Source organism: Macrobrachium nipponense, chromosome 12 (assembly GCF_015104395.2).
Source record: "Macrobrachium nipponense isolate FS-2020 chromosome 12, ASM1510439v2, whole genome shotgun sequence".
Taxonomy (NCBI): domain Eukaryota; kingdom Metazoa; phylum Arthropoda; class Malacostraca; order Decapoda; family Palaemonidae; genus Macrobrachium; species Macrobrachium nipponense.
The window spans coordinates 104,920,447-104,945,999 of NC_087205.1; the positions used below are offsets into that span (position 1 = coordinate 104,920,447).

Below are 25,553 nucleotides of genomic sequence, written 5' to 3' on the forward strand. Positions count from 1 at the left end.
AGGGTAGCTGGCAACCCAGACATAAAGTTAAGAGACGACGTTCGTAAGCTGCTGGCTGCTGCTGTCACGCTGTGTCTGTCTGTCCTCCAGTCCAACCGAGCCAGTAACAGATCATGCGCTGTCATGCGCTGTAGGTTACGTCTCTCTCTCCTGCGGGATTGACTGACTAACCGTATCTCTGTGCTGACGGTTACGTCTCTCCTGCGGGATTGACTGACTAACTGTATCTCTGGCCTACAATCACGGACTTTAGCCTAAGATTGAGGGGATTTCTTACGTGAATGAATAAACGTTGCATTCGTTTTGCCTTACTATGTTCAACAGAGTTATCTCTTAATCCTTTCGGTGCTCGTTACCGCACAGTATGGAACTACGAGTCTACCGCAACATTGCACTTTTATTTGCTCTCCTGCTTAGGCAAAGCGCAGCCTTATTAGGGAAATAAGCATACTCGGGGAGGGAATGGATGAGCTTGCTGGGGACCATTTCCTTCCTGAAGAAGTTTGTTTCCCCGAATAGACTGCAATTCAGACCACAGTTTTTTCCTACCTACCGGGAAACTGAAATATTATTCTAGATCTAGGAATGATTCCTGAACATCTCTCAGTGCTTCTATCACCTGAGGTGATAGAAAGAAGGTGCCGGACATCTGGATAGGGTTTCAGATGTCCTGGATCTTAATCTGAAAGAAGTAAAAGCGATTCGGTAGTCCCTCCAGTCCTCGAAACGAGTTTTTGGGAACCAGTGGTCCAGATCAACTCTGATATTCCACAGCTCTCTCATATCTTAAGAAGTATCTTCTCTCGGTCCTTGTTCGAGTTTACGAGAAAGAGCCTATTATAACAACAGGCGTAGAATGTAACGATCCTCTACAGGTTCGTTACAGGATTGCAAAAGTCCGTACGAATCGTCTCGATCGACGGCAGCAACTATTCACTTCCGAGTGGAATCTTTCTTTAGAAACAAGTTGAGAGTTGTGTAGACTTTAGGGACGCCCTTTCATTCTTCTCTTCGATATGTTGAGGACGAAGAGGCTTCTTCTTCTCTGCTCCCTTATTCTCGATCCGGGAAATCGGTACCATTAAACGCCATCCTATGATATTGAACGGGGATGGATGTTTAGTCTCTTTTCCCCTTTTCAATCGCTTAGGAAATGTAATAAGAGGATTTATGACGTCACAGGGAGCGACAATGACGCTGATCGCCCCATGTTGGCCTTCAGGATCCTGGATTCACAGAGGTCACATCCTTCCTAGTTCACTTTCCAAGGACCTTTTCCGAGAGAGTCGGTCTACTCTAACTCGAAAGGTACCTATAACCTCTCCGCTCTGAGTCTGACTACGTTCAGACTATCGAGATGTTGACAGGAATAAGATTACCATCTTCCATTTCCGTCTGAAGAATGGGATAAGCTGGCAGTCACAACTATTAAAGAATATGCAAATATGTTGTTGATGGCCTTTGGCTCAGAGATTTGCGTCTGTCAAACAACAAAGCCCTTCAACGATCTTTGAGTTCTGTGGAATCTCGAAACTCGCTCACCATCTACTTTTTGTCTCACCTGTTTTCTCGGAGTCAGACACTCGTGCGAGATCAGGCGACATATAGTAGCCCTGAGTTTCTTGTTGACGAAGTCGGTTGCGTTTATACACCCCCGATGATCGTGTAACATGAGACCAGGTTGGACTGTCAGGCATTCTTCCTTCGGGACTGAATCGCCTTTTTGCTCCTCGCTCCTTTCTCCTGGCACCAGAAGCTCGAGTCAGGAGTTGATTCGCTGACGACGTTGGGTTGCGTTGATACACCCCCAAGGTTTGCTTAGATTGAATCGCCCAGGCAGTCCAGACACTCATCCTTCAGCGAAGAATAGTGCCTTATGGTCTTCAGGGTACAGCCTTGCTGTCCTTGATTCGTCTGACTGGTCAACTGGTCGGTCACCTGACTTTAGTACAGACGGACTGACTGTGCATGTCCAGATCGAAGCTTTCAATATGGAACTTAGACGTAGTCTGAAGTTCTTGATGTCAAAGCATTCGAACCTCTCCTACCTGTTAACTTCTTGCATGTGATCAGGAAGGCCTTCTTCTAACCACCCTAGATACGACAAAGAGGGTTAGTGAAATTTTAAGCCATCGTCACAAGTTTTGGCTTTAGAGAACACAAGGCGGTGTGCTCTCTAAGCCTTCCGTTGTGGCCTAAGAATGGAAACCCGTTTTGTCCTTGGGCCAGGAGCTTGGAAGCAAGGATGGCACAAGTTAGTGGGCAGGAGCCAGAGAGAGTCCTGTGCCCTGTCGGGTCTCTCAAGTTTTATCTACATAAAACTCAAGAAAGTCGAAGTCATTCGGCAATCTGCAGTGTTCCGAAAAAGACCAGACTTGCCCATATCGAAGAACACCCTGGCTTTAGTGTTAAGGACTTCTTTCAAAAATGCTCCTTCATTGTGTTTGTACAAAGATTTGAATCTTTTTATCTGAATGCTCACGAGGTGAGGGCACGGCCTCGGAAGCATTTCAACAGAGCATGGCACTCGGCAACATCCTGAGTACCATGTTTTAGCGAAGCAACTCTGTGTTCACTTCACACTCCCTGCGAGATGTGAAGATGGCATATGAGATCTGCTGCTCGCTAGGGCCATACGTGTCTGCAGACACAATCTTGGGGCAGAAGTACCACTCATCCTATCCTGTAGAAAATGGTTAGGAAGAGCTCTTAATTTAGTTGTTGAGTCGCCGACAACGGCGACTTCTTAACTCTTAAGCCTTAGTTTAAAACACCTTAACTTTGGCTAGGTTGGTCAAGTGGTGAAATATATATATATATATATATCTATATATAAATATTAATATTATATTAAATATATTATAGATATTATTATTTATTTTACTTCTTTTAGCCCTCATGGTATGGTCAATATGGTCTAGTCACGTCGTGGTCTCGCCCCTGTTGACAGATCATCTGGAGTGCACCAGCTATATAGGTCTCTACCTCGCTGGCAACTCTAGTAGCACAAGCAGACTTACGTGGCAGTAACCACGAAGCCAGCTATGCTAACAGGTGGAACCAAGATGTAAATCATCTGCATGCATTTGTTTCCCAAAATCCTTCTATTCTGTCCCTTCCCACCTCCAAAGGTGGGATTCAGCTATATATATCTGACAAGTAAGTTTCGTGAACAAAATGATATTGTTATGATACAATAAAGTTTGTTCATACTTTAACCACCGGCCAGATCTATATATAAATCAAAGTACACCCACCCACCTCCCCTCCTCCCCCAGGGGACAGTGGGGAAATAAAAATTATGAATAGAAAATGGGAATGGTTCCTGATACCCGCCTCCCAGCGGCAGTAATGGGTACTAACCACCTGGCCGACCACTGCGTGTGTCGGAAGTTTTTAAAATTCTGTCGGACTTCAGAAAATACAGCTATATATATATCTGCCAGGTAAGTATGAACAAACTTTATTGTATCATAACAATATCATTTTTACACAGGTAACTTACCAAGCAGTTGCATGGCAGTCCATAATTCAAATTTTGTGGTGGCTCTGCTCTTGGTCCCGTTGCTGAATAACCACTGGTTCCATGCAACATAAAAACACCATACAAACAAACAAGCTAGTGTAGGTGAACAGGATCTGCCCACTTTCAGGATAGCCGGGTACAATTTAGCAGAACCTCCCAATTCATTTTTTGCCTGCTCCCGACCAACATTGTTAGTTGTATGCAGTCCTTCATTGGTTGGATATTTTCCAGGGATTTGGTGAGGTATTTCATCTTGAACAGTGTTGTTTGCTCTTAGCTTTTGCTGTTAGTCTATCAGCTAAGATTACTATTTTTGCCATCATTATGTCAGATTCCAGTTTGTCTGGAATTCGGTACTGCTTCGATGGATGCAGCACTAGGATATTTAAGCTAGTTTATGATACTCATACTAGGGGTATCAAGTGTAGAGGGCAAGAGTGCCCTAAAGGAGTTAACATGCTCAGAGTGTAAAGGGTGGGATGATTCTCGGTGGAAATTTAAAGGTCTCATGCAGACAAGTTAAAGGTAGGAAAAGGAAGGCAGCTCTTAGAGCCAAAAGTAGAGCTAGTCTTTTAAGATATTCCTTTACCTGAAGAGGTAGAGGGTGTGCTTTTCCTTCCACTCCTGCTTGTCCTGTATCACCCATTCTTAGCCCTCCTTCATCTTTTCCACAGACTTCTTTGCCAGGTTACCATGCCTTCAATCCTAATACCAGTCTCGAGTCTTGTTTTGACAGAAAGTTGGAGTTTTTAGTTAATTCCATAATGGAATTAGGTGCTTCCTTTAGAGCTTCTGTTGATACGAAGGTCCCTGTCCCGCTACCCCACACTGGGGAAAAGACATAACACAGTTCCAAGGGAGGTTGGTGAGGCTTGTCCACGGGCAGTTGTTCCCTCCGTTGAACCTTTTGCGCGCACCCAGTTGTCGACAGACTGCCATAGAAAAGGCGTCTTGGACAGGGCTGTGCAAGTGTCTTCAGACATGGATGTGTCATCGGGGGACAGGAGCCGCTGTCGATGTAGTAGTGTGGCCTTGTGACAGCCTGCAGATGTGCCCACAGCTTGTGACTGTTGTTCACCTTGGTGCAGTCCAGACTCATAGGATCTTTTGATTGCCTAGTTTTGGTGCCAAGGTGTAATCCACTCCAGCACAAGGAGTGGCCATTCATCTCATCGCACAGCAGCACCAGCATGCTCTAAGCTTGCTTTTACTTATTTGGCACCAGGTACAGAGCGTTCGGCTCCACAGTTGGAACGCCAGGCAACAACTCCTATGGACTAGCCCCCCTTTGCTGTAGAGGATTCAGCTTTTGCCCCACTTAGTCTCCACCTGGAAGAGCTGATGGGGATGCTTCAGAAGATGGTCTTTCTCCAGTGTTGTCCGAAGAAGAAGACTGCTCCTTCTGCCTACTCTTTGCTACTTTGCTACTTCCTAGCTAATTTTTTGGAGTTTTTTGATCCTGTACCTCTGACTTCCCCAGCCTCTACTTTTCTCATGAGGAAGAAGCAAACGAAGGTGAAGGCTTGCCCAAGTTACCTCTCTCTTCTCCAGCCAGGAAGGTACTTCGTGAAGTGGATGACTGGTTAGCCTCTAAGAGAGAGATTAAGGAAAGATACCGTTTCTACACCACCAAGGAAGCTCCTTCCTTGGGAGCTTCTGCCTCCTCCCAGGGGGACTTCTCTGGTTTGGCAGACACCTGTCAACGGTCGGCTTTTGCTGCTGCAAAAAGTGATGTTCTCATCGCCAGAAGCAGACCACCTAGTCAGGAACCTGTTTAAGGTAATGGTGATATTCAGCTTCTTTGATTGTACAGTGGGAGCGTTGGCAAGAAAGATTGAAGATTGCCCTGCACTCCCTGGAGACTTTGCCTCTGACTGGTTGGGGGTTTTGTCATGCGTAGATAAGGCAGTCAGGTATGATTCCACCGAAGTTGCTTCCATATTTATGATGGGGACTCAAAAAACGGGAGTTGTGGTGTTCCTATGCCACTAAGGGGGTTACAACTACCCAGAAATCTGTGCTCTTGTTCATTCCCTTGGATAAGCAACATCTTTTCCCTCAAGAGAGTGTCAAAAACATTCTTTCGGCTTTGCAGAAGAATTCAACAACCGACCTGCTGGCTCATTCGACTAAAAGATGAAGGAATCTTTGTCTTCTGCTTCCAGTGCTAGGGTGTCCCCTTGTGGCAGGATCACAAGCTTAAGAGCAAGCAGCAAATCTCCCCCACATAAACTTAATCTGTCTGGCTACCAAACCCACCCTCAATCACACTTTCCTCTTTACAAAATACAGCAGGACAATTGACTCATAGCTACATACAAAACAAAAAATCACAAACAGGTACTCACCTCTGGCTTCTGATACTCAGGGCTAGGCTGTGCTGTCCGCTGGATATAGGCTCTATAGGCTAGCCGACACACAACCACCGCCGACAACCAAACACAAACCAACCACCCGAGACCCACAACCCCTCAACAACTCAATAACCCGACAAATCACTGCAGAGAACACCAACAGCCCAAAAGAACACAACAACCACACGACTTCCCCCAGGACAACAACCCGCCAAAACCAACACTGCCCCAACCACCACTCACAGACACCGAAGATGCACTCCCAACCTCTTCAACTTCACCAAAACCAGACAGACACAAGCACAACAACCTTACAACACCAAAATCAATCAAATACCACAAAACCAACTAACAACCAACGGACAAATGCTGCCAAACCAACTCTGTGAATTCACTAACTGCCTTGCTTCTTACGACTCTCGTAACAGACTTCCACTGACATACTACAGAGCGCCACAGCAGACATGCTTCCGACCGCCATTTAACCACTCCCATTCATTCTTCCACCAATCTCTCTCTCTCTCTCTCTCTCGTCTCGTCCTATCCTCTCCTCTCAATCTCTCTCTCTCTCTCTCTTCCACCACTTTTGGAGACGTTGTCCAATATAAACTACTATCATTACTCCTCCATACCCTTACAGCAACACCCCTTTCAAGGGGCAAGGTCCAGACCTCAGCAGAGACCCCATTCTATCCTATGACCCTCATCAAGACCAGCGAAGAAGTCGTCAATCAAATCAGGCGAGACTCACCTCTTTTGGTAGGAGTGGAGTCAAAGGGACGCAGGAGCTTGGGTTGTGCAAGTGCTAAATTAGGGTCACATCATTCCCTTCTCAGAAAGGACTCCCTTGTCCAAGTTGCCAATCCCCTTAGTAGCATACTCGGTAGGGTTCAAGAAGTGGTTGCCCTCTGTCAATAAGTAGAGATAGAGATGTTAATTTGCAAGAGGATGAAAGAGGAGATATTGGATAATTTGATGGAGGGGTTTTCAACAGACTCTTTGTAGTCCCCAAGTCATCGGGGAGCTCTGGAGGCCCATCCTGGACGTCAGTGCCCTGAATGCCTTTGTTACAAAGACCGCTTTCTGTATGGAAAACGAACCGCTTGGTAATGTCGTCTCTGCACCAAGGGGACTGGATGGTATCCCTGGATATGCAGGACGTATATTTACACATTCTGATCCACCCAGATTCAAGGAAGTTCCTGCTGTCTGTATTTTGAGGCACGATTTTCCTGTACCTGGCTATCCCGAAAGTGGTTGGGTCCCGTTCACTGCAAAATTTGAATTTAGGACTGCCAAGGTAGGTAGCTTTCAGGTGTGTAACTGCTCAGTAAGTATAGAATAGGGCATCTTATAAATAATGGGTATATATGAAAACAGGTTTTGTGTGTTGTGATGGTTAAGAATAAGTAGAGCTTTGCTTTACAGATGGCACCAGAATGGAGGTATATCATTTGCAGGGTTGGTGAAGATACCCTTAATCCTGTTTTATCAATGTGGGAAAATGTTGCGTCTGCTCGTCAAGATATGTTGATGGAGTATCTTAATCTTCAGATATTGATACATCATCCTCAGAAAGGTGAGTCATGTTTTGCATTTATCCAAAATATCAGTTCATTGATCAGATGATGCAATGAGATGTGTAATTGCTTGAGGTCCAGGTAGCAAGTCACATATTCTGAATATACTGTTAGTTGACTGTTGTGTTCTTAGTTTAGTGCTGAATGACTCTGTGGGTCCCAGTGCTTGGCTTTATGCCAAAATCACATATTCCATATTCCAGGGAGTGAAGCTTCTGGGATTATTTTTGAATGTATTATTGTTAAACTATTAACTAATTTAGTATAATTAACAACTTTATACATTTCTCATGTATATACATTGCAGATGGGGACTTTCATGAGAACAGTAATTATGTCAATGATGCAGGAATTTGGCAACGATGTTTGCATCAGATATTTCAACTAATTCATGATTATCTACAGCAAAATTGTGTAAAGTTGAAATTCATATCTGTATCAAATGCAGTGGAAGATATCAACACCATTCCTCATCTTTTAGTTCTTTTAGCCTCACGGTTGTGTCATAAGGTTAGTTGTAAAGTTCTGTTGTATGTTTGTGAAAGTTTGAATTTGAAAGTGCATCACATTGATCTAGAATTCTGTGTAATGATATAGTAATATGTTGCCTACTTTGTTAATGTTTGAGTTATGATTGGTTTTTTATTTTCATATCAGAAAGGAAATAGATTTGGATATGCGAATTGATTTTTTAAGCACTCGGTGATGTTCGCTTCCAGATACTGTACTATAAACACTTTTTTTGCCTTGACTTCTCAATTATAGATATTTGTACAGTTTAATGTACTAGCCTCAGAGTTATTAGCTGAGAATTTTTTCAGATCACATGATTATAGTTAGTTTTAATGCCCTTTTTTATTAATTTTTATTTTGTGTCCCAGCTTTTTTTCTTCACTGGAAAAGATTTTGAGTTTCTTTTAATGACATGATAATGAGGTGTATATTTTTGTAAGTCAAGGACACCACTGACTTATGTTATATTTTTATGAAGCAATCTGATCTTTTGAAAGCTGCAGATATACTCTGATTATTATAAAACTAATACCAAAGCTTTTCAATTTTTACAAGAAAAGTGACTACCTATGAACCTTATCTCGTATGTTTTGGTAGTTCAGACTACCAGCTATTTCTTGTTCCTTCTGGAGGAGGGTTATAAGAAATCTTGAAGTTAGGCTTTACGCAGTCTTTCCATTTCTTTCAGTTGTTTGTAGATAATGGTGATCATGGAACACTTGATATTACACTGAGTACACAGAATGCTAGTATCGCACAAGGAGGTAGATCAACTAAGAGGAGAAGAATTGAAGTAGGTTTTCAACCTCTACTATCTATGCTCCGAGAAGAAGGAACCATGCACCACTGTATTCCTTGGTAAGAGATGTTATGGTTTTTCTATATTTTGATTATCAGTCTATATTGAAATTTGGAGTACAGTAGTATATACATTATGAATTTTGTCAATTCCCTTTTGTCTTCTATGTTGGTCTTAATCAGACTTTTCTGTTATGTTCGACTTGATTTGATTAATCAGACTTTTCTGTTATGGTTTACTTGATTTGATTAACTACCAAAGTAAAATATTCTATATAAGTTCACTGGAACACTCCTATTGCAGAACTATTGCTGTTTATTTTGAAAGTGCTTACATAAGTAAAGGTTTGATTTATGTAGATGATTGCAGTTATGTAATTCTTTAGGGTATTTTGAGAGGAACTTGAATGATTATCCTTTCTTTACAAGGTACCAAATTCTGCTGGAACTCCTGAATTCATACAAGCTTTTCTTTGATGATGAAAAATGTTCAGTGCTACTAGAGTTATTTACATGCATTTTGGCGGAGTGTACCGAGGTAGCTGTGCAACATCATCTGATAAGGTTTGTTGAATCTACATCCTGTTGTATTGAAAGAATTTTTTGTGAAATGACCGGGTAGTAATGGAAAATATAACTCAATTTCTCATGGGAGGGAAGAGTGGTGACAAACCCCTGTGGCCTATCTATTCTCTCACGGGCTTAGACCCCCTTCTTTAGAACTCGATCTTCTAGGAAGGTTGGTCAGGTGGGCTGAAGCCCCAGTCAGTGAAGGGTAATTGTACATCCCCCCAAGTATAAGTCTTAGAATAACTTAGATGAAAAGACATGGTTATTTATGGTTGTCACTTTAATCTCTTGAGTTTAGTTGTACTTAGAGTAATTCATATAGCATCAACAATGGTGAATCCCTATGAATAGTTAAATGCTAGAATAATGTGTGTATTGCTGAAGATATAGAAATTTTGATGGTGAATTTGAAGCTGAGGTTATTTTGTTGGAGAGTCTGATCATGTGTAAGCGTAAAATAGATGTAATACTTATGCATGTTACCATTGTTGCTTAATATTTTGATAATGAAGTGATGAACAAATTTAGAAAAATAATATAATATTAAGGAGCAAGCTGGTGGGATAATAGAAGAGGTTATTAACTGAATGTGGAATGGCTGATGTCTTTAGACCATGTGTCAATTGGTGGTGGATCAAAAAATTACCAAGGTTAGTTCCAGAATTTAGGTTTTGTAAAAGAACTTTGGTTGTTAATATTCCCAAAATTATGATTTCATACAAAAGTAAAAGGTCTGAAGGTGGGAAGTAGTTTGTTTCTTTACACTTAAGAGCAAATGTTAAAGATATACTTATTATGAGGGAAGATGTCATTTGTAGAGTATATACAAAGCATAAAAAATAGTGAGATGCAGTGAGAAATTGTCATATAGAATTTTGTCTGGGAAGGGGCAGATTGAACATGAGAATCATTGCTAATTGTATAGTCTATGGAGTTCAAGTGTAGTTGTTAACTTTAAATAACAAGAAAAAATGTACAATTTTTTAATTGCCCTGTTCGTTTATATTGGGTGATTCTATATCAGTTTAGTTTATCTTAATTTTCTTTATGTATTGGTGAAATGTTGGCATTGTTCAATGTATGGGAAACATATGTTTGGTTTTAGAAAATGTCATAATGTATTGAAATTGTCTTGTGATGTCATAGGGTGTGACATCATAGGAGACAAGATGGTGGCAGCATGGGGGGAAAAATGTAAACAAACAGAGCAGGCAGAACAGGAGAGACTGATGTGGTGTTTGGTTTGTTAGGAGAGAGCTCTCTGTAATATAGGAATTTGTGGGTTGTAAGTCTTGTTGTGGTGTTGTTCAAAGTCTTAAGCTGGATTAAACTGGGAACGAGGAACGTGAACAGGTGGGTAGATGGTAAGTGGTGCATATAGGAAAGATTAGACTAGAACAAAAATTCATTGGGAACTTAGGAGTGATTAAATAATGAGAAAACAGAGATATGGTGATGAGGTATAAAAGATAACATGAATTTCAACTGAGGAGCTAGACTGGTATTTTTAGGTTTTTTATCATGTAGAAGGGATAGTTAGTTTAAAGATGTAGGAAGAGGAAGTCATAGAATATTAGGAGAAGGAAATAAAAAATTATATAGGAGGAAGTCATAGAATATTAGAAGGAAATAAAAAAAATATGCTTGGTTGGTGGGGTGACAGACAAATGTAGTAAGTTAGGGAATGTTAATATCAAATAGTGGGTAAAATGTGTGCAATGTAGCAGTGAATGCACTGTTTTTGTTAGTGGACATGTTGCTGCTGGTAAGACGTGTTTTGCATGAATTGATTTTCTTGTTGGTTTACAGAAAAATTCTATTTCGTAATTCATCTATAAGTGATGAATTGAGGTAAGTGTGGTTGTGCCTGTGTTCTTTCTGTTTTTGGGTAATAGGTTACTGTTAAAAATTCTCTTCCACTTTAAAGGTGTCTTGAAGGCCTGGCTCATCGTTATAATGAAGTTTTCCCCCCTGATAAAGTTGAAGATGAACTTCGCTCTGGAAAGTGGACACTTGTTTGGGATATGACTCTAAGGTATGTTGTGTAATTAAGTACTATTTCTCTCTCTCTCTCTCTCTCTCTCTCTCTCTCTCCTCCGTCTCTCCATCTCTCTTCATCTCTCTCTCTCCTCCTCCCTCGCTCTCTCTCTCTCTCTCTCTGTATGTGTGTAAATGCTCTTTTATCTCATTAAATTTTTTTGTTTATATTGAATTTAAGATTTATACAACTTTCTGTAAATCTAGTTTGTTGCTTGTTTGCGATATGTGTATAATTAAGTCTATCAAATAAACTGGCTAGCTGCTACATTTTAAAATTAATTAAAGAAATTTTATGTGTGCATAAAAGTTAAAACTTAAAAGGTACATCTATAGCCTGAGCAAAATTAGTACATATACTTCATATCTTAAATAATGTAGTAAAAGATTAGATATATGAAATATGTTTTATCATTAAGATTGAAATGGCTTTTTGTGTAGCCATAAGGATTAGTCATTTCAATTTTTATAAAGTTGTATTTATAGTAAGGTTTTTAATTGCACATAATAAACTCGTAAAGTTATAAATTGTTTGAAAAGAAATAATTTTGTTATTTTGATAATTTCTGCAATAAGTAGTAATTTTATGTGGTTGCATTCATTGTGAACATGCTGTACATTATTCGTGGAAAGTTCACCTATTCGCGTTACATATTTTTTTATGAGAAATATCCACAAGAAATATCCGCAAATTCCTGTTTTTTTTAATCAATTCCATCATAAAATGCACTTTTTTTGATAAAACTATTATAAAAACCTGGTATAAAAATTTTCAGTGGGTATTTCTTGAGTTGTAACCAAAAAAATAGGAGGTTTTAAGCATTTTTGAAGGGGTTCTAACTATTTGTGGGGGGATCTGGTACACATCCCCCGTAATTACTTGGGGACCACTGTATATAGCTTTTTGTTCTGATATGCAGTGGGGGCTCGTATCCACTGGGGATAGGGCTCCTAGAACCCCCCCGTTGATAAGTATATACCCGTGTTTATCCTGATCCCACCCTCAAAATTGCTTAAAACTGCCTACTTTAATAGTTAACCCACCCAGACCAAGATTCCAATGTTTATACTACCTACTTAGTTTAAAACACCAATATGTTTTCAACTATCACCTAAAACTAAATTCAAGCAGTTTTAAGTTATTGTAACAAAATTAGCCTTAAAAATAAATGGTATTATCTGTACTACTGTACATAGGGGTATGGTAAGCCTTACTAGCCTAGGGATTATACAGCTAGAAGCCTACATACGCATGTTGGGCCTCTGTTTTGTTTACAGGACAGAGAGGATGAGTGTTAAGAGAACTATCAAATATGTAAATCATGTGGGTAGCTCACAACAATCTATGTTGATAAAAGGTGGCGACATTTTTTGGCAGTGCAATCCAGTAATATAATAACGATATGCTACCACAGTCAATGCAGCAAGCAAAAAAGAAAACATCTCTTCCCTTCCGTCACACACAAATTACTACTAGTATATTCCACGTAAAAACCTTCATCTGACCTTTAGGCGTCTTTCCATAGGAGTAAAAGAAGCCGGGCTTTTGGATTCCACTAATTAACTCGTTTATATTTGGGTATCAATTTTAAAGAACTGCGCCGCACACCACATTTCATAACAACACAATACAACGTTTGTAGGCCGTGTTGCAACTGGGACTGGCAATTTTCTTGCTATATTTTGTCCTAAAAGGCTAAGAAAATCACATAACCGTATATACTCGAATAACGTGCATCTCCCTATCGTGCAACCCTAAGTTCACCAATAAACCAGTGGTGTGTGTTTTGTCAGTTTTCTTATCATGCAGTTCTAGGTTGTGGTTTAGCCTGCTATGGCCGAGTCTTCAGAATTTTTTTTTTGTGGTTTTTTTGGGGGGTGCTGATGCTAGTCAATTTACGGTAATTTTCTATTATACTCGAGAATTGAAATAAAATTCAAGATTAAAAAAAAATCCGATATAAAATAATTGTAAAAATAACACCTTTGGAGGTCCTTATCATTCTCTCTCTCTCTCTCTCTCTCTCTCTCTCTCTCCTCTCTCTCTTCTCGTCTCTCTCAGGATAAATACGTACGTACTGTAATTTGGCAGTAGAGGTGTAGACATTGGTGTGGTGTTTAAAAAATGTGCGTAAACATACATTTCGATGTTTCGGTTTTTGGAATTTTTTTCCAGATTTCGGAATGTGAGGTCATGTATGCATAATCAAAACAAACACCACTACTGCAGCAAAACATTTTTTTCCCTTTATTTTTTTTCATTATTGTTATTTATTAATTACAGGTTTATTTAAATAAATTATTATTTTTTTCATGAAACTTACCTGTCAATAGTATAATATATAGCTGTATTCTCTGAGTCCGACAGAATTTCTAAAACTAAACGACACAAGAGCACGAGTGGAGTTAGGTGGTTAGTTACCCATTCCAGCCGCTGGAGGCGGTACAGACATTCCCATTTTCTTCTGTCAGATTTCTTCTGTGCCGGTGTCGTGAACACCTGTTTTACACACCTCCCGCCTCAGGATTTGGAAACCTTTTCATATTTGCTTTGAGTATCCTCTTGACTTTTTGTTGTTTGATTGGATCGATAGCTTGGCATACGTGCTTTGGACTGTTTTATTTGATTTTGGCTTAGATTTTTCCCTTAAAATGTCTGGATGTAGTTCGGCTAGCGCCAGGGTGTCTCGAAAGTGGAATGCAGTTAGGCTTCCTCCAAAGCCTTGGTTGATCCTCACACATGGTGTAAAGTGTGTAGGGCAAGAGTGTAGATTTGATTTGCGCTGTAATGAGTGTGAAAGCGTAGATGATTTGCATGGAATACCGTATGAATCCTATCGTTAAAGAAGTTAGAACTGTAGGATTGGAGGTCTTCCTCCGGAGTAGTCGGGTAGCGACAGGGTATTATGTTCCCCTTCTAACCCTTCCTTTAATTTTGTGTCCCTAACCCTGTAGTGTTGCCGTTCGGGCCTCAAGTGGTGTCTGCGGATGGTATGCCCTTTCGCTTATTCTAGATTCGATTGAAGCGCTTGATCTAAAGTGCTTGCCCTTGAACAGGCAAAATAAGTGCGTGATAGTGCCCTAGTGAAGTGGGGGGCGTCAGATCGACCCATAGCGCCTCTAGTGCTGGACCCTCACTGCCGGAACTCCCAGGACTAGGAGAGGGCATGTCGAAGGCAGAAGGAGGGTTACGGGGAACCCCCACCGATCTGGCGTCCCTTCAGCATTTCCGGTGGACGCTTTCCCAGGCTGCTTAAGGAGCGTGCTCGGGCACGTATGCCTTAGGATTGTTTCTCGCTTCCGACGCGTCCCTCCCCGCGCAAGGGGTGGAATCTTCGATCGGATTCGCGACCTCTGAAGAGGACTCTTCAAGAGCTGGACGCTTCACGTCATGCTATGGTCCTGAGTGCATTCTTCTCCGAAAGCGTAGCTTTTAACGCCCCAGCATAAGTATAGACGTCATCGACTATGGACGCCACATCGAGCGCCCCAGTCGCTTCTAGAGCCAAGGCTGTTCCTGGGAGAAGTAAGAAGTCGTCCCCTCGCCCCTCTCTTCTCACAGCGCAGCTCGTCTCCGCGAAGGAGACATCTCATACGGGATCATCCATTGGCGATGCAGCGGCAACTGGAACGCTTTAACTGAAGAAGGAGCACGGTCCCAGCGGTCGAAGAAAAGACGATAGACTTCCTATCAAGAGATTCTACGCAGTCTCTCCAATGGCTCCTTGTTCCGACCGGCCATACAAACTTCGGTCGCTTTTCAATAGGAAGGTTACTAGCGAGCTGGATAGTCCGTAAGCTTTCGAACCATGGGTTCGTAGTTAACTGCTTGTCCGACAGGCGCGCGCGCTGCGACTGGGAGGTAAAACAAAACACTTTTGCTTTCGGCCTCTAACAGTGGATGGACTTTTGTGTTCGCTCTCTGCCCGCTGCTCGTCGTTTGCTTTCTAGTTTTTGTTTTGTAATTGTGTAATGAAAAAGATTGTTAAGTACAGTATTCTCTCTTTTCATATTAATTACGCTGAATTCATTAATGATGGGAATCCTCCGCGCCTCGCTACCCCAAGGATACTTTGACCGGTACCGAAGGGCGCAAATGTGGGCAATTCAGATCTTTTCCCGAGATAGACCCTCGTGTTTTGTGTGCTCGTGCCGGTGGGCGCGAATGCACCCGGGCCGAGCCCTGTGATTTTGTGATGGACTGGTCGGAGGCGCATGGACTTGTATGATGGCAGGAAGAAGCGAAGGCCTGCAAAGGAGTCGTCGGAAAGCTCTTCCCAGGCTCCTTTGGTGACGGACACTTCGTCTTCTTTCCTGCCGCCCCTAACTTCCTCGTCATCGCCCTTCCCCTTGGGGGGTGGTCCTAGGTCCTTCTCCTCTCCCTATGTGTCGAGTGGGAGGATGGCGCTAGCATACCCCGACGGGAGAGTTGTCTCTGGTCCTCTAATCCGCTCGTCTTCGCGCGAGCGGGTAGAGGATCCGCCTTCACCCGACTTTTGGCCTCCTCAGGTGCGGTTGCCGGTGAAGGATGACCTTGGCAGGTGTGGGGCGTCGGTTGGGACTGCAGGCGTGCCGAGTGTCCGGGGCTGCTCTATTCTCTCGCTGGCTCCTGTGGGCGGTTACGCACACGCTACGTTAACAACCACCACCACGACCCTGACAACACCTGGCTACGCGTCACCCTCCTCGACCTGGTGTACACCCAGCCACCGCGTCCTGTACCAACAACATCGGTGCAGGGGCCAGTCCGCCGTAACTCGTGGGAGTGTGATGCCGCCACCTGGTTTGCCGTGCTGCCTGCGACCCAGGACTTCATTTGCCCCGAAGAGCTCGCTCCTGGAACCTCCCCACGTCCGATGACGTCTGTGACGCTGGTTCGACCAGCTGTATCTGCTGTACCTGCCGTGACCATGCTGCTGTTCCTGATCCTGTTCCTGCCGTGTCTGCTGCCGTTTCCTGTGATGGCCCGCACTGCTGATGTCGTTCCCGTTTCACTGGCTCGCTGCTTCCCCCCGATGCTGGTCTTGTTCGGACCAGGTACGTCCGGCCCTGTTGCTTCGGCAACAGCAGCCCCGGCTCCGTCCTGGATGCATACCTGACATCGGTCCCTGAGGAGGTTGACGAAGAAGAATAAGAAGAGGAGGAAGGTGGTCGTCCGTCGTCTTCATCGTCTTCTTCGTCGTCGTCGTCTGGCCCCTCTTCCCCTTCTTCTTCTAAGGCCCCCCCCCGCCTGAAGAGGAAGAAGGTCGCCTCCCCCCCCTAAAGAAGTCTTCTTTCGGAGAGCTTCTAAGGCCCGTCTGCTCTGGTGGAGACGGGTTCTTCCGCTGGTCGCCCTGCTCCTTCGGGGCAGGACCCCCCGTCCTCTTCTCCCCGCAAGAATAAGACTAACGGGGACAGAGGGTGTGCCGGCTAACACCGGCACTAGTCTCCCCTGCTGTCAGTGGTTCGGCCACACAGCAGGATCCGGCTCGCCGCATCGTTCGCGAGAGGTCCGAGTGACGGTCCGCCTACCACGACCGTGCCGCCAGAACCGACCTCTGGGCCGCTCACGTCAGGTTCACGGCACGGAGCGGAAGACTTGTGAGCTAGCCCGCTCACAGGACTCTCACCAGACCATCTCTCGCTCTCGTCTCGCGGGGCGAGCAGCTGGCACCCGGAGCGGACGTGACGGTCCAATACCGGCCGGACGGCTGAGGCTGGGAAGAGGTCCCCCCCGTTCGCCGGCACCAGCCGACGCTGGTACCAGCGACGTGACGCGCCGTGAGGCTACGCACCGGTCTCACCTGACAGTGGAGCTCGCCGTTCGCCTGACCGTCACTCTCACAGAGAGCGATCGCGTAACGGCGACCTAGCACCCTCCTCTGACACAGCGAGACCGTTGCCGCGTGTTCTCGGTCCAGCCGTTCTCCACAGCGAGACTGTCTCCGACTAGGCCTGCAGCTCGATCTGCCCACCGAGGTGTGACGATCGCCTGCGATTCTTCCACGCCCGCTGGTTCTGCAGCGAGCGAGGAGGGAGCGTCTAGGTCCTGCTCTCCCATACCTTCAACCTCCTCGGTTACCGGGAGTGCAGCGAGGTATTGATGAGTGATCGTGACAGGTTGGCCGCCCTTCAGGATCCCGCCACGTCGTCGTAACGGACCCAGGCTCGGTTCTCGACCAGCCAGGTCTTATACGCACAGGTGTTTGGAGGAGGACCGAGAGTGGGCTGTCGCTGCTCCTCTCATTGAGGGAGAGGGTCTCGGGAGGGTACTCCTTGTTTCGAGGGACTGGAAGGTCCGACTCCACAGGATGCTATCACGCCCGGATCCAGAGAACTTTGCCGAGGTTATTGCCTGATTCGTCAGCACAGACTACCTCGGGGAAGGATCGCCGCTCCCACCTCCCGAGCCCACGTCCCTGCTCGTCTTCTGGGGGGCCCCGAGAGGGAACCCAGACCGACGGTGGGTTTGCCCGCGGTCCCAGAGCTGGCTGACTCAGTGCTTGGAACCAAGTTGAATCGCTTCGTCTCTGGACATGACGGTTCGCTTGAAGTCTGGCAGGTCTACAAGCGCTTCCACCTCCTCTGCTACGACAGCGCGGTTTTACGTGCCATCTGAGGATCCGATGCCGCCCAAGACAGTGGAGACCCGGAGTAGGCGAGGCTGACTCCGGGTGGTGTCTCTGCAACAGCTCCTGTTCCGATAAACGCTATGTTCTCGGCAGCAGGGGCACTAGGCCTGGAACTCTACCGCCATGGCAGCTTTCCAGGCCGTCTCCTGGCTAGACTGTGGTCCTCACAGTATCTAAGGTCGCAGCCAACTCCTTGGGAATTTCTCTCCCGAAGATGACAATCGGCCTTCAGGAGACTTTGCCATCTGGGGGAAAGCCATCTCCTTCCTTGCCCACCAGAACGGTGAACCGTGGGCCAACTTGGTTTTCTCCTCCGACGAAGGGACGGCTGTCCTTACTCGTGTTTCAGGCGGCCCGGGCGTGAAGCGGCATGGGCTGCGAAACGGACCTTTACGGAGTTCCACGTCTCTGCTTTTCCCACGAGAGATTGTTGGACGTCTCGGTGGACAGACTGCGCACTGACATGACGTAGTGACGTCTGGTTCACCAGGCAGTCTCGGAGGCTTTCTGGCAGATCCTCGGACTGCGGCAAGTCTAGATCTCGTCTAGCGCCTCCTCGGCTCTAAGACGGTTGCTGCGTCGAAGCCCCGAGGAGTGACTTCTGTCTCTTCGACTTCTGGTAAGGGGGGCCGTAACCAGCCCTCCTCCCAGCCCTCCCTCATCCCGTGGAGGCTCTGGGAAAAGTCGAAGAAAGGGGGGAAACGCTTAGGAGACGGCGTTTCCCCCTCGAACCTGCTGCCGAGGTGGGGGGGTGCCCTGCCATCCATTGGGCAACTTGGCAGCGCTACGCGCCGAGACTGGATGTAATGTCCTTCGGGAGGGATATCTATTACCCTTCGGATCTCGGCCACATCCCTCAACCTCCAACCCGGTCCAACGCAGTCGTACGTCCCAGGGTCACCGAAGGACGTCGCACTCAGACAGGAGATCAAGACCTTGCTGGCAAGAAGCTGTAGAGATCGTCACGGATCAGTCACCGGGCTTTTACAGTGCTCTTCCTGGTGGAAAAGTCTACGGAGGCTGGCGCCCGGTGATAGACTCTCTCTCTCGTCTCCCAAGACCGGTTTTGTTCGCTGCAAGAGACCCGGTTTCACGATAGGACGGCAACGCTCAGTGCTCGACTCCATCAGGAGAACGATTTCATGCTTTCGTGGACTTGAAGGTGCGTATTTCCACTACCCATTCATCAGTCCCTCCAGAAGTACCTCCGCTTCATCCTCGACGGGACGGTGTAACAGTTCAGGCACTGTGGCTCGGTCCCTCTCACCGGCCCCACAGTGTTACACGCCCGCGAGTTGTTCACGATCTGGGTCTGTTGGGCCCATTCGCACGGGATACGTCTGATGAGGTATCTCGACGATTGGTTGGTCCTGGCGAGCTCCCGCTCGCAGTTTTTGCTACAGGCAGGGATCGGCTTCTCGAGTTCTGTTCGCGTCTGGGGATCGTTTGAACTTCGAGAAAGTCCGATCCGCGGCCCAAGGCAGAGGATGAAGTACCTGGGTATGCTGATCGACACGGTAGCAGGTCGAGTTCTTCCCCCCGCAGACTCGCGGATCAGCAGATTCAGGGAGGCGCCCAACCAGTTCCTTCTCAAGGCCGGAACAGTTAGCTCAGCGATGGCCATTCGTGAGCGGACACCCTGTCGTCCCTCGAGAAGTTAGTCCCTCACGGGCGTCTTGCACCTGCGGTCCTCTTGCAGTGGAGGCGTAAAGGAGATTGTTCACAGGCGACGGATCCCCCAAGCTTTTCCCCAGTGTCAACTGACACAGGAGGTGAGGCAGGACCTAGCCTGTGGCTCGACGACAGGAACCAGCTTAAGAGAGTGGCCTCTGCGCACTCCCCCCCCCCGGACATGCAGCTGTTCTCAGACGCATCGACCGAGGGAATGGGCGACAAACCTGGAGGATTTGCTGACTTCAGGAGTGTGGGACGAGACTACAATCAACCTTCACTCAATGTACTAGGAACTCAAGGCAGCGTTCCTCGCTCGTCCAAGAGTTTCAGGACCGCTTGATGGGACCTCAGTGGTGCTTGATGTGCGACACCCACGGTGGTGGCTTACACGTCAACAAACAGGGGGCCTTAGTGTCCTCCCGTTGTACCAGTTGACTCGGCAGGTGCACGAGTGGGCTCAGGCACACTCAATAGAGCTGTCGCACGCTACATTCCAGGGAAGAGGAAATGTAGTAGCAGACACGTCTCACCGTCGGGGAGCGGAGGTGATAGGGACCGAATGGTCTCTACACCAGGACGTGGCGGAAAGGCTCTTCGACTGTGGGCGCCAGGTCCGTGGATCTGGTTCGCCACCCGGCACACAGGAGGGATGCTCCAGTGTTCTTTCGCGCCGTGTCCGGACCCATGGGGCACTGCAGAGGACGCTCTTTCAACACCGTGGGACAACCTCTTTCGGCACTATGACTTTCTCCCCCGTTCAGCCTATTTCGCAAGGTGAAATCAGTCGAGCGCTTGGTCACCCCCGAATCTCAGGATGATCCTGGTGGCTCCCAAATGGCCACAGGCATTTGGTATCCGGACTGCTGGCTCTTCTCGCAGGAGAACCGAGAGAGATTTCCCCCTTGGCACAACCTCTCGCCCCGCCACACCGTCGAGCGATACCACAGAGCAGTCCAGTCCCCTCCGTCTTCACGCTGGCTGTTTATCCACCACGCTTGGCGAACGGAGGCTTTCTCGTAGCGCAGCAACTGGAGATGGCTGAAACGTCCTCAGTCCTCTTGCAGCTGTGTACCAGGGGAAGTGGGCCGTCTTCTGTGGTTTGGTGTCGTAACGGGGTCTTCTCCTCTCCCAGAGCCACTCTTCAGCAGGTAGCGGATTTACCCCCCTCGTTGTTTCTTCGCCAGCGAGAAGCTCCTATCAGTCCCCACAGTGAAAGGATATCTGTACTAGCCGCCTTGCGCTCGTCCTGAAAACTGAGGGGGTTGGCATCCGACTCGTTCGAGATCCTCCTTCTGGATGAGGGCTTTCGAGAGGTATTTTGCCCACCCAGGGAACTCCAGCCCCCTGCGTGGGACGTGACCTCTCTCCTTAGAGTCTGACTCGCACGACCGTTCTGAGCCCTCCGAGAGTCTTCAGACAGGGGATCTGACCCTCAGGACCTCTTCTTGCTGGCCCTGGCATCGGCGAAGAGAGAGGGGAACTTCATGGTCCTTTTCTATGATGTACGACACTCCAGGATGGGGATCCGTGACGCTCGATTTCGTCCCCGAACTTCGTTGCGAAAGACTCAGAAACCTCATCCACTGATGACATGTTCGAGTCATTCACGATTCCCTCCCATTGGACTTAACTTCACACCGATATGATGCGGATAGTGCTGCTTGTCCTGTGAGGGCGCTACGGCGCTTATCTGAAGAGGAATCGTCACCTCAGGCCTAGATGTGTCGACGCCTCTTCGTTAGCACCGGGGTCACCAAGAAAGAAGTATCCAAAGAACACTCTTTCATTCTGGCTGCGTGGGTCATCATGAGGGGCGTATGAGGCTGATGTCGTGACGACATCCGTACTTCCCGTCCGAGAGCTCCGAAGTCAGAAAGTATTGGCCCCTCGTTGGCGTTTCGCAAAACTTCTCCGTGGCGCGGTCCTGAAGGCGGGGGTCTGTCTAACCCGACTACTTTACGTCCCTTCTCCTTCGGAATATTGCCCACAGGTCCTTGGAACACTTTTTTCCTTGGGGACCCGTGGTGGCTGCTCAACAATTTGGGTAGCTAACCAACCCTCGCAGGCTGAACATCAATCGAGTCCTGGTGGTGACTGTGTGGATGGATGTGTGAAGGTGAGTGAAGTGACTGGCTCTCTCTTCCCTCTCTTCCTTCCCCTCTACCTGCGGGCAGAGGGCATGGTCGTCACTACGCTGGATGAGGACGAGATTGCAGGTGAAGCTTATGACAGAGCCCCATCCTATTCCCTTTCACTAGGGATAGGAGCAAATATCCACCACTTCCTTCTGCCAGGGGGGGGGAAAAAAAAGTTTTTTGGATGCCTTACAAGAGTCCGAACCCTTATGACTTTTATATTTGCTCGCTGTAACGGAACAAGTTCTTGCATTGCTGGTAACTAAGAGATGTCGCATGCCCCTCTCTTATACTACTCGGTCCAGTAGGTCTGACCATTGATCCTGCGGTGCACACCCCGATCAATATCGTACAGAGGCTTGGATCCCTCCCTCGCTCTTACGACCATGGAGGCTTCCAAGGTTATAGGCTAACACCAGTCTGTTCACAAAAGACTCATATTCACCACCAAGAAGTGAGTCTTCCTATTGTAAAAGGACCGAGAGGTTTGTATGCCGTGGTCGGAACATATGCAATTTGTCCAAAATTGCATTTTTCCTAACTATACAAACCTGAGGTCCTTTTTTTACACATACCCCACCTCTGCACCCTCACTCTGCAGTTTTTGCTTGGGCCAAAGCAAAAGTGCTTTGTTTACTCCCAGTCGCGCTCGGCGCGCTCTGTCGGACAGCAGTTAACTATCCCGACCCCTTGTTCGAAAGCTTACGACCTACCGGCTGCAAGCTAGTACCTTCCTATTGTAAAGGATCCTCGGTTTTGTATAGTTGGAAAATGCAATTTTGGACAAATTGTCATTTTTCGTCCCGTCTTCTGATTTTCGCCCTCTGCGTCGTTTTGCTCCCCAGGGTTCAGCTAGAGGTGACGGTAGACGCCAGTTAGAAGATAGTTCTCTGCATGCTCCTCTCCCTTTCCCTAGAGAGGACCTCGCGTTTCGACTTCGACGCTTCAGCTGACGCGATTTGCGTTCTCTGCACCTCTCGACTTGACAGTGTGGGACGCTCAACGTTTATGTGAGTTCGGCATGGAATCAAGTTTCTTCTTCTTCTTCACGCTGGACGTTCGGGAAGCCTTCGCGGACGGTAGAAAGAGTCCTCTTTGGATGATCGCTCCGTTGGACGCTTCGCTGGACGCCCGTTGGACGCTGATTTGGACGCTCGAGAGAACGCACATTGCCTCTCAGATGACTCTCGTAACGTTCTAGTAAGACTCTGTGGAACCGCAATGTGGAAGTTCGCTGTCACTTCGATGTTGTTCCCGAGACTTTGGCACGGTCGCCTCTAAGATTTTACTCCTGAATCCTGTTACTGTTAATGATCCGTTACCCTGTCTTCTTTTTCATCGTTCAGATAGGAGACTTGGAGGCTAAGGACTTCTGCCTCTTCCTTCGACTTGCACTCGGTAGGGAAGAAGGAGAACTTAGCGGTTCCTTCCGAGGATGTGGATGATGATCAACCTGCTATACGTCTGCCTCGTCAGATTTTCGAGTTTGGCACGACTACTTCGTGATTCGTTTGGCGATACTTTTCAGCCAGCGCTCCTCCTTCTCCTGCCTTCTCAGGTTTCGTCGTCGAAGACAATAATCTCCAGGTTTTCGTGAAGATGAAGACGTCGTTAAGCTACGAAAAAGAGCTTTGTTCCGATACTGCATACAAACCTCGGTTCCCTTTTACAATAGAAGGTTACTACAGCGGCAGCTGGATAGTCGTAAGCTTTCGCACAGGGTTTCAGGGGGTGGGGCGGTAGGTCACTGCTTGTCCCGACAGGCGCGGCGGCGCGACTGGTAGTAAACAAATCACTTTTGCTTTCGGCCTGCTGGCGTGTGGACGTGTATCATCCTCTCTGCCCGACTTCAATCGTCGTTGCTTTCTCATGGTTTTGTTTTTCTTTTTCTATTTATCTAGTGAAACTGAATTGTAAGTACAATCATTTCATATTTATTTCCATTGAATTCAATGTGAATTAAAGGGTCTTGTTTACCCCGCCCTCCGATTACCCATGTGGTGCCGGGGACTGAAGGGCGTAAATTGCGGAATTCATTTTCCCAAGTAATGTCCTCGTATTGTGTATGCTCGGTGCGATGGACGGGAAGAGCGCTCGCTCCTAGCGTATATTTTGGTTGGAAATGTGTAAGATGACATCGTAAGTAAGATGCTCTTTTCATTTATTTTTTTTGACCTAGTATGCTCGTTGCCGAGCGAATGCGCTCGCAACGGAAACTTTATTCTGGTATGGAAGTGGAATCGCAAGTACAGTAAATCTTTTTCATTTTCATATATTTATTTTGATTGTAGCAATACTCATTTTTGTCAGTTTCCGAGCTTACCCGGAATTGATCCTTTCCCCTTTTTGTTTTTTTTATTTGAATGAAGTGAAATCGCAAGTGGCAGTTCTTTTTCATTTTTCATATTTTTAGTGAGATTGCATTGTTTACTGGATTCAATGTTCCGCTATTTCCCTTTCCTCCCTGGAATTGGATCCTTCCCCTTTTTATTTGTAATGAAGTAAATCGCAAGCGCAGTATTCTTTTTCATTTTCATATATATTTTGATTGCATCAATTCATTATTGATCAGTTTCCATAAACCTTGAATCCATAAAGGTAAGGAATGGATCCTTTACCCTTGCTCGTCGTTATCCGAATGCGCAAATGCTCTCATCCGAGCCTTATTCATTGTGAAGTGATCGTAATGCAAGATTCCTTTTCATTTTAATCCTTTTATTTTTTGATTGCATCAATTTTTTTGGTTCAAGTTTCCGCTCAGTCAGGATTTGATCCTTATGCCCTTGCATTCGGGCCGATGGAACATTGCTCTCAGTGCTCTTATCATTATTGTTTGGGTAAATGGGTGCTGTGCTGGGGTGGGGAACGGAACCCCCCCCCCCCCCCCCCCCGCTCAGCTCCACAGATGGCCCTTCCCTTGGGGGGGGGGGGGGGGAAGGTTAATCGCGTTCTTCTCCTCGCCCGATCCGTCGAAGCGCGGGGGAGGGCGCTCGGTGGCCCGATGTATCAATTGTTATTCGGGGTCCTTCCCACTCGTATCGGAGAGGCTCAGCACCCCCGCGCGAGGGTATACAGCGATAGAGATCACCCCCCGAACCATCGCTACTACTGTTATTTCCGCCGGTGCTAACTGCACGAGGGTGGACCTTGGTGAGGTATTGGGCGTCCTTCCCTTTGCATGGCGGGCTAGTGTCCAGGTCTGCGGTTCTATGTCGGGCTCTACTGCGGTCACCCAATGCAGGGGTGACCACGCCTCCAGTGACGAAGTCCCCCCACCTGTTACTCCACCTCACTGGTACAGTCTTGTTAACAGCCGCTGTGAAGTGCCGTTCGCCGTACCGAGAGGGGGGCGTGCCGCCGCCGCTCGTGGTTGCCGCGCTGCAGCGACCGACAACTTCCGCTGCCCCTAGAGCTCGCCCCTGGACCTGCCCGCCGGTACAAGGATGTTGCTGGGCTGCTGCTCCACTTCCTGTGTTTTCCGGTCTGCCGCCTTCCGTACCTTCCGATTCTGGCTACTTGTCCATGCAGTTGCTGGCGCTGGCTGTCCCTGCCGTTGCTTGCGCTGGCTGTCCCTGCCGTTTGCTGGCGCTGGCCTGTCCCCTACGATGCCTGTGCTGGCTGTGCCTTGCGGTTTCCTTAGATATGCCCCATACCTGCTGGATGTCGTCCCTGTTGTGTTTGTACTACCCCAACTTTGGTCTGTCTGTACAGGTGCGTCCGGGCCCCTGTACGCTTTCGGCTACAGGCAAGCCACC

The 25,553-nt window shown here is 46.9% G+C and overlaps 1 protein-coding gene across 1 annotated transcript in view; it reads left to right on the top strand.

The window, feature by feature from the left end:
- LOC135224733 (serine-protein kinase ATM-like) overlaps positions 1-25,553 on the top strand; it is a gene marked incomplete at its 3' end in the record, with an annotated part of 185,357 nt that overhangs the window by 106,454 nt on the left and 53,350 nt on the right. Inside the window, 5 exon segments of the mRNA XM_064264046.1 lie at positions 7,309-7,459; positions 7,768-7,970; positions 8,662-8,831; positions 9,201-9,335; positions 11,269-11,376. Coding sequence (XP_064120116.1) covers positions 7,309-7,459; positions 7,768-7,970; positions 8,662-8,831; positions 9,201-9,335; positions 11,269-11,376 — 767 coding nt within the window.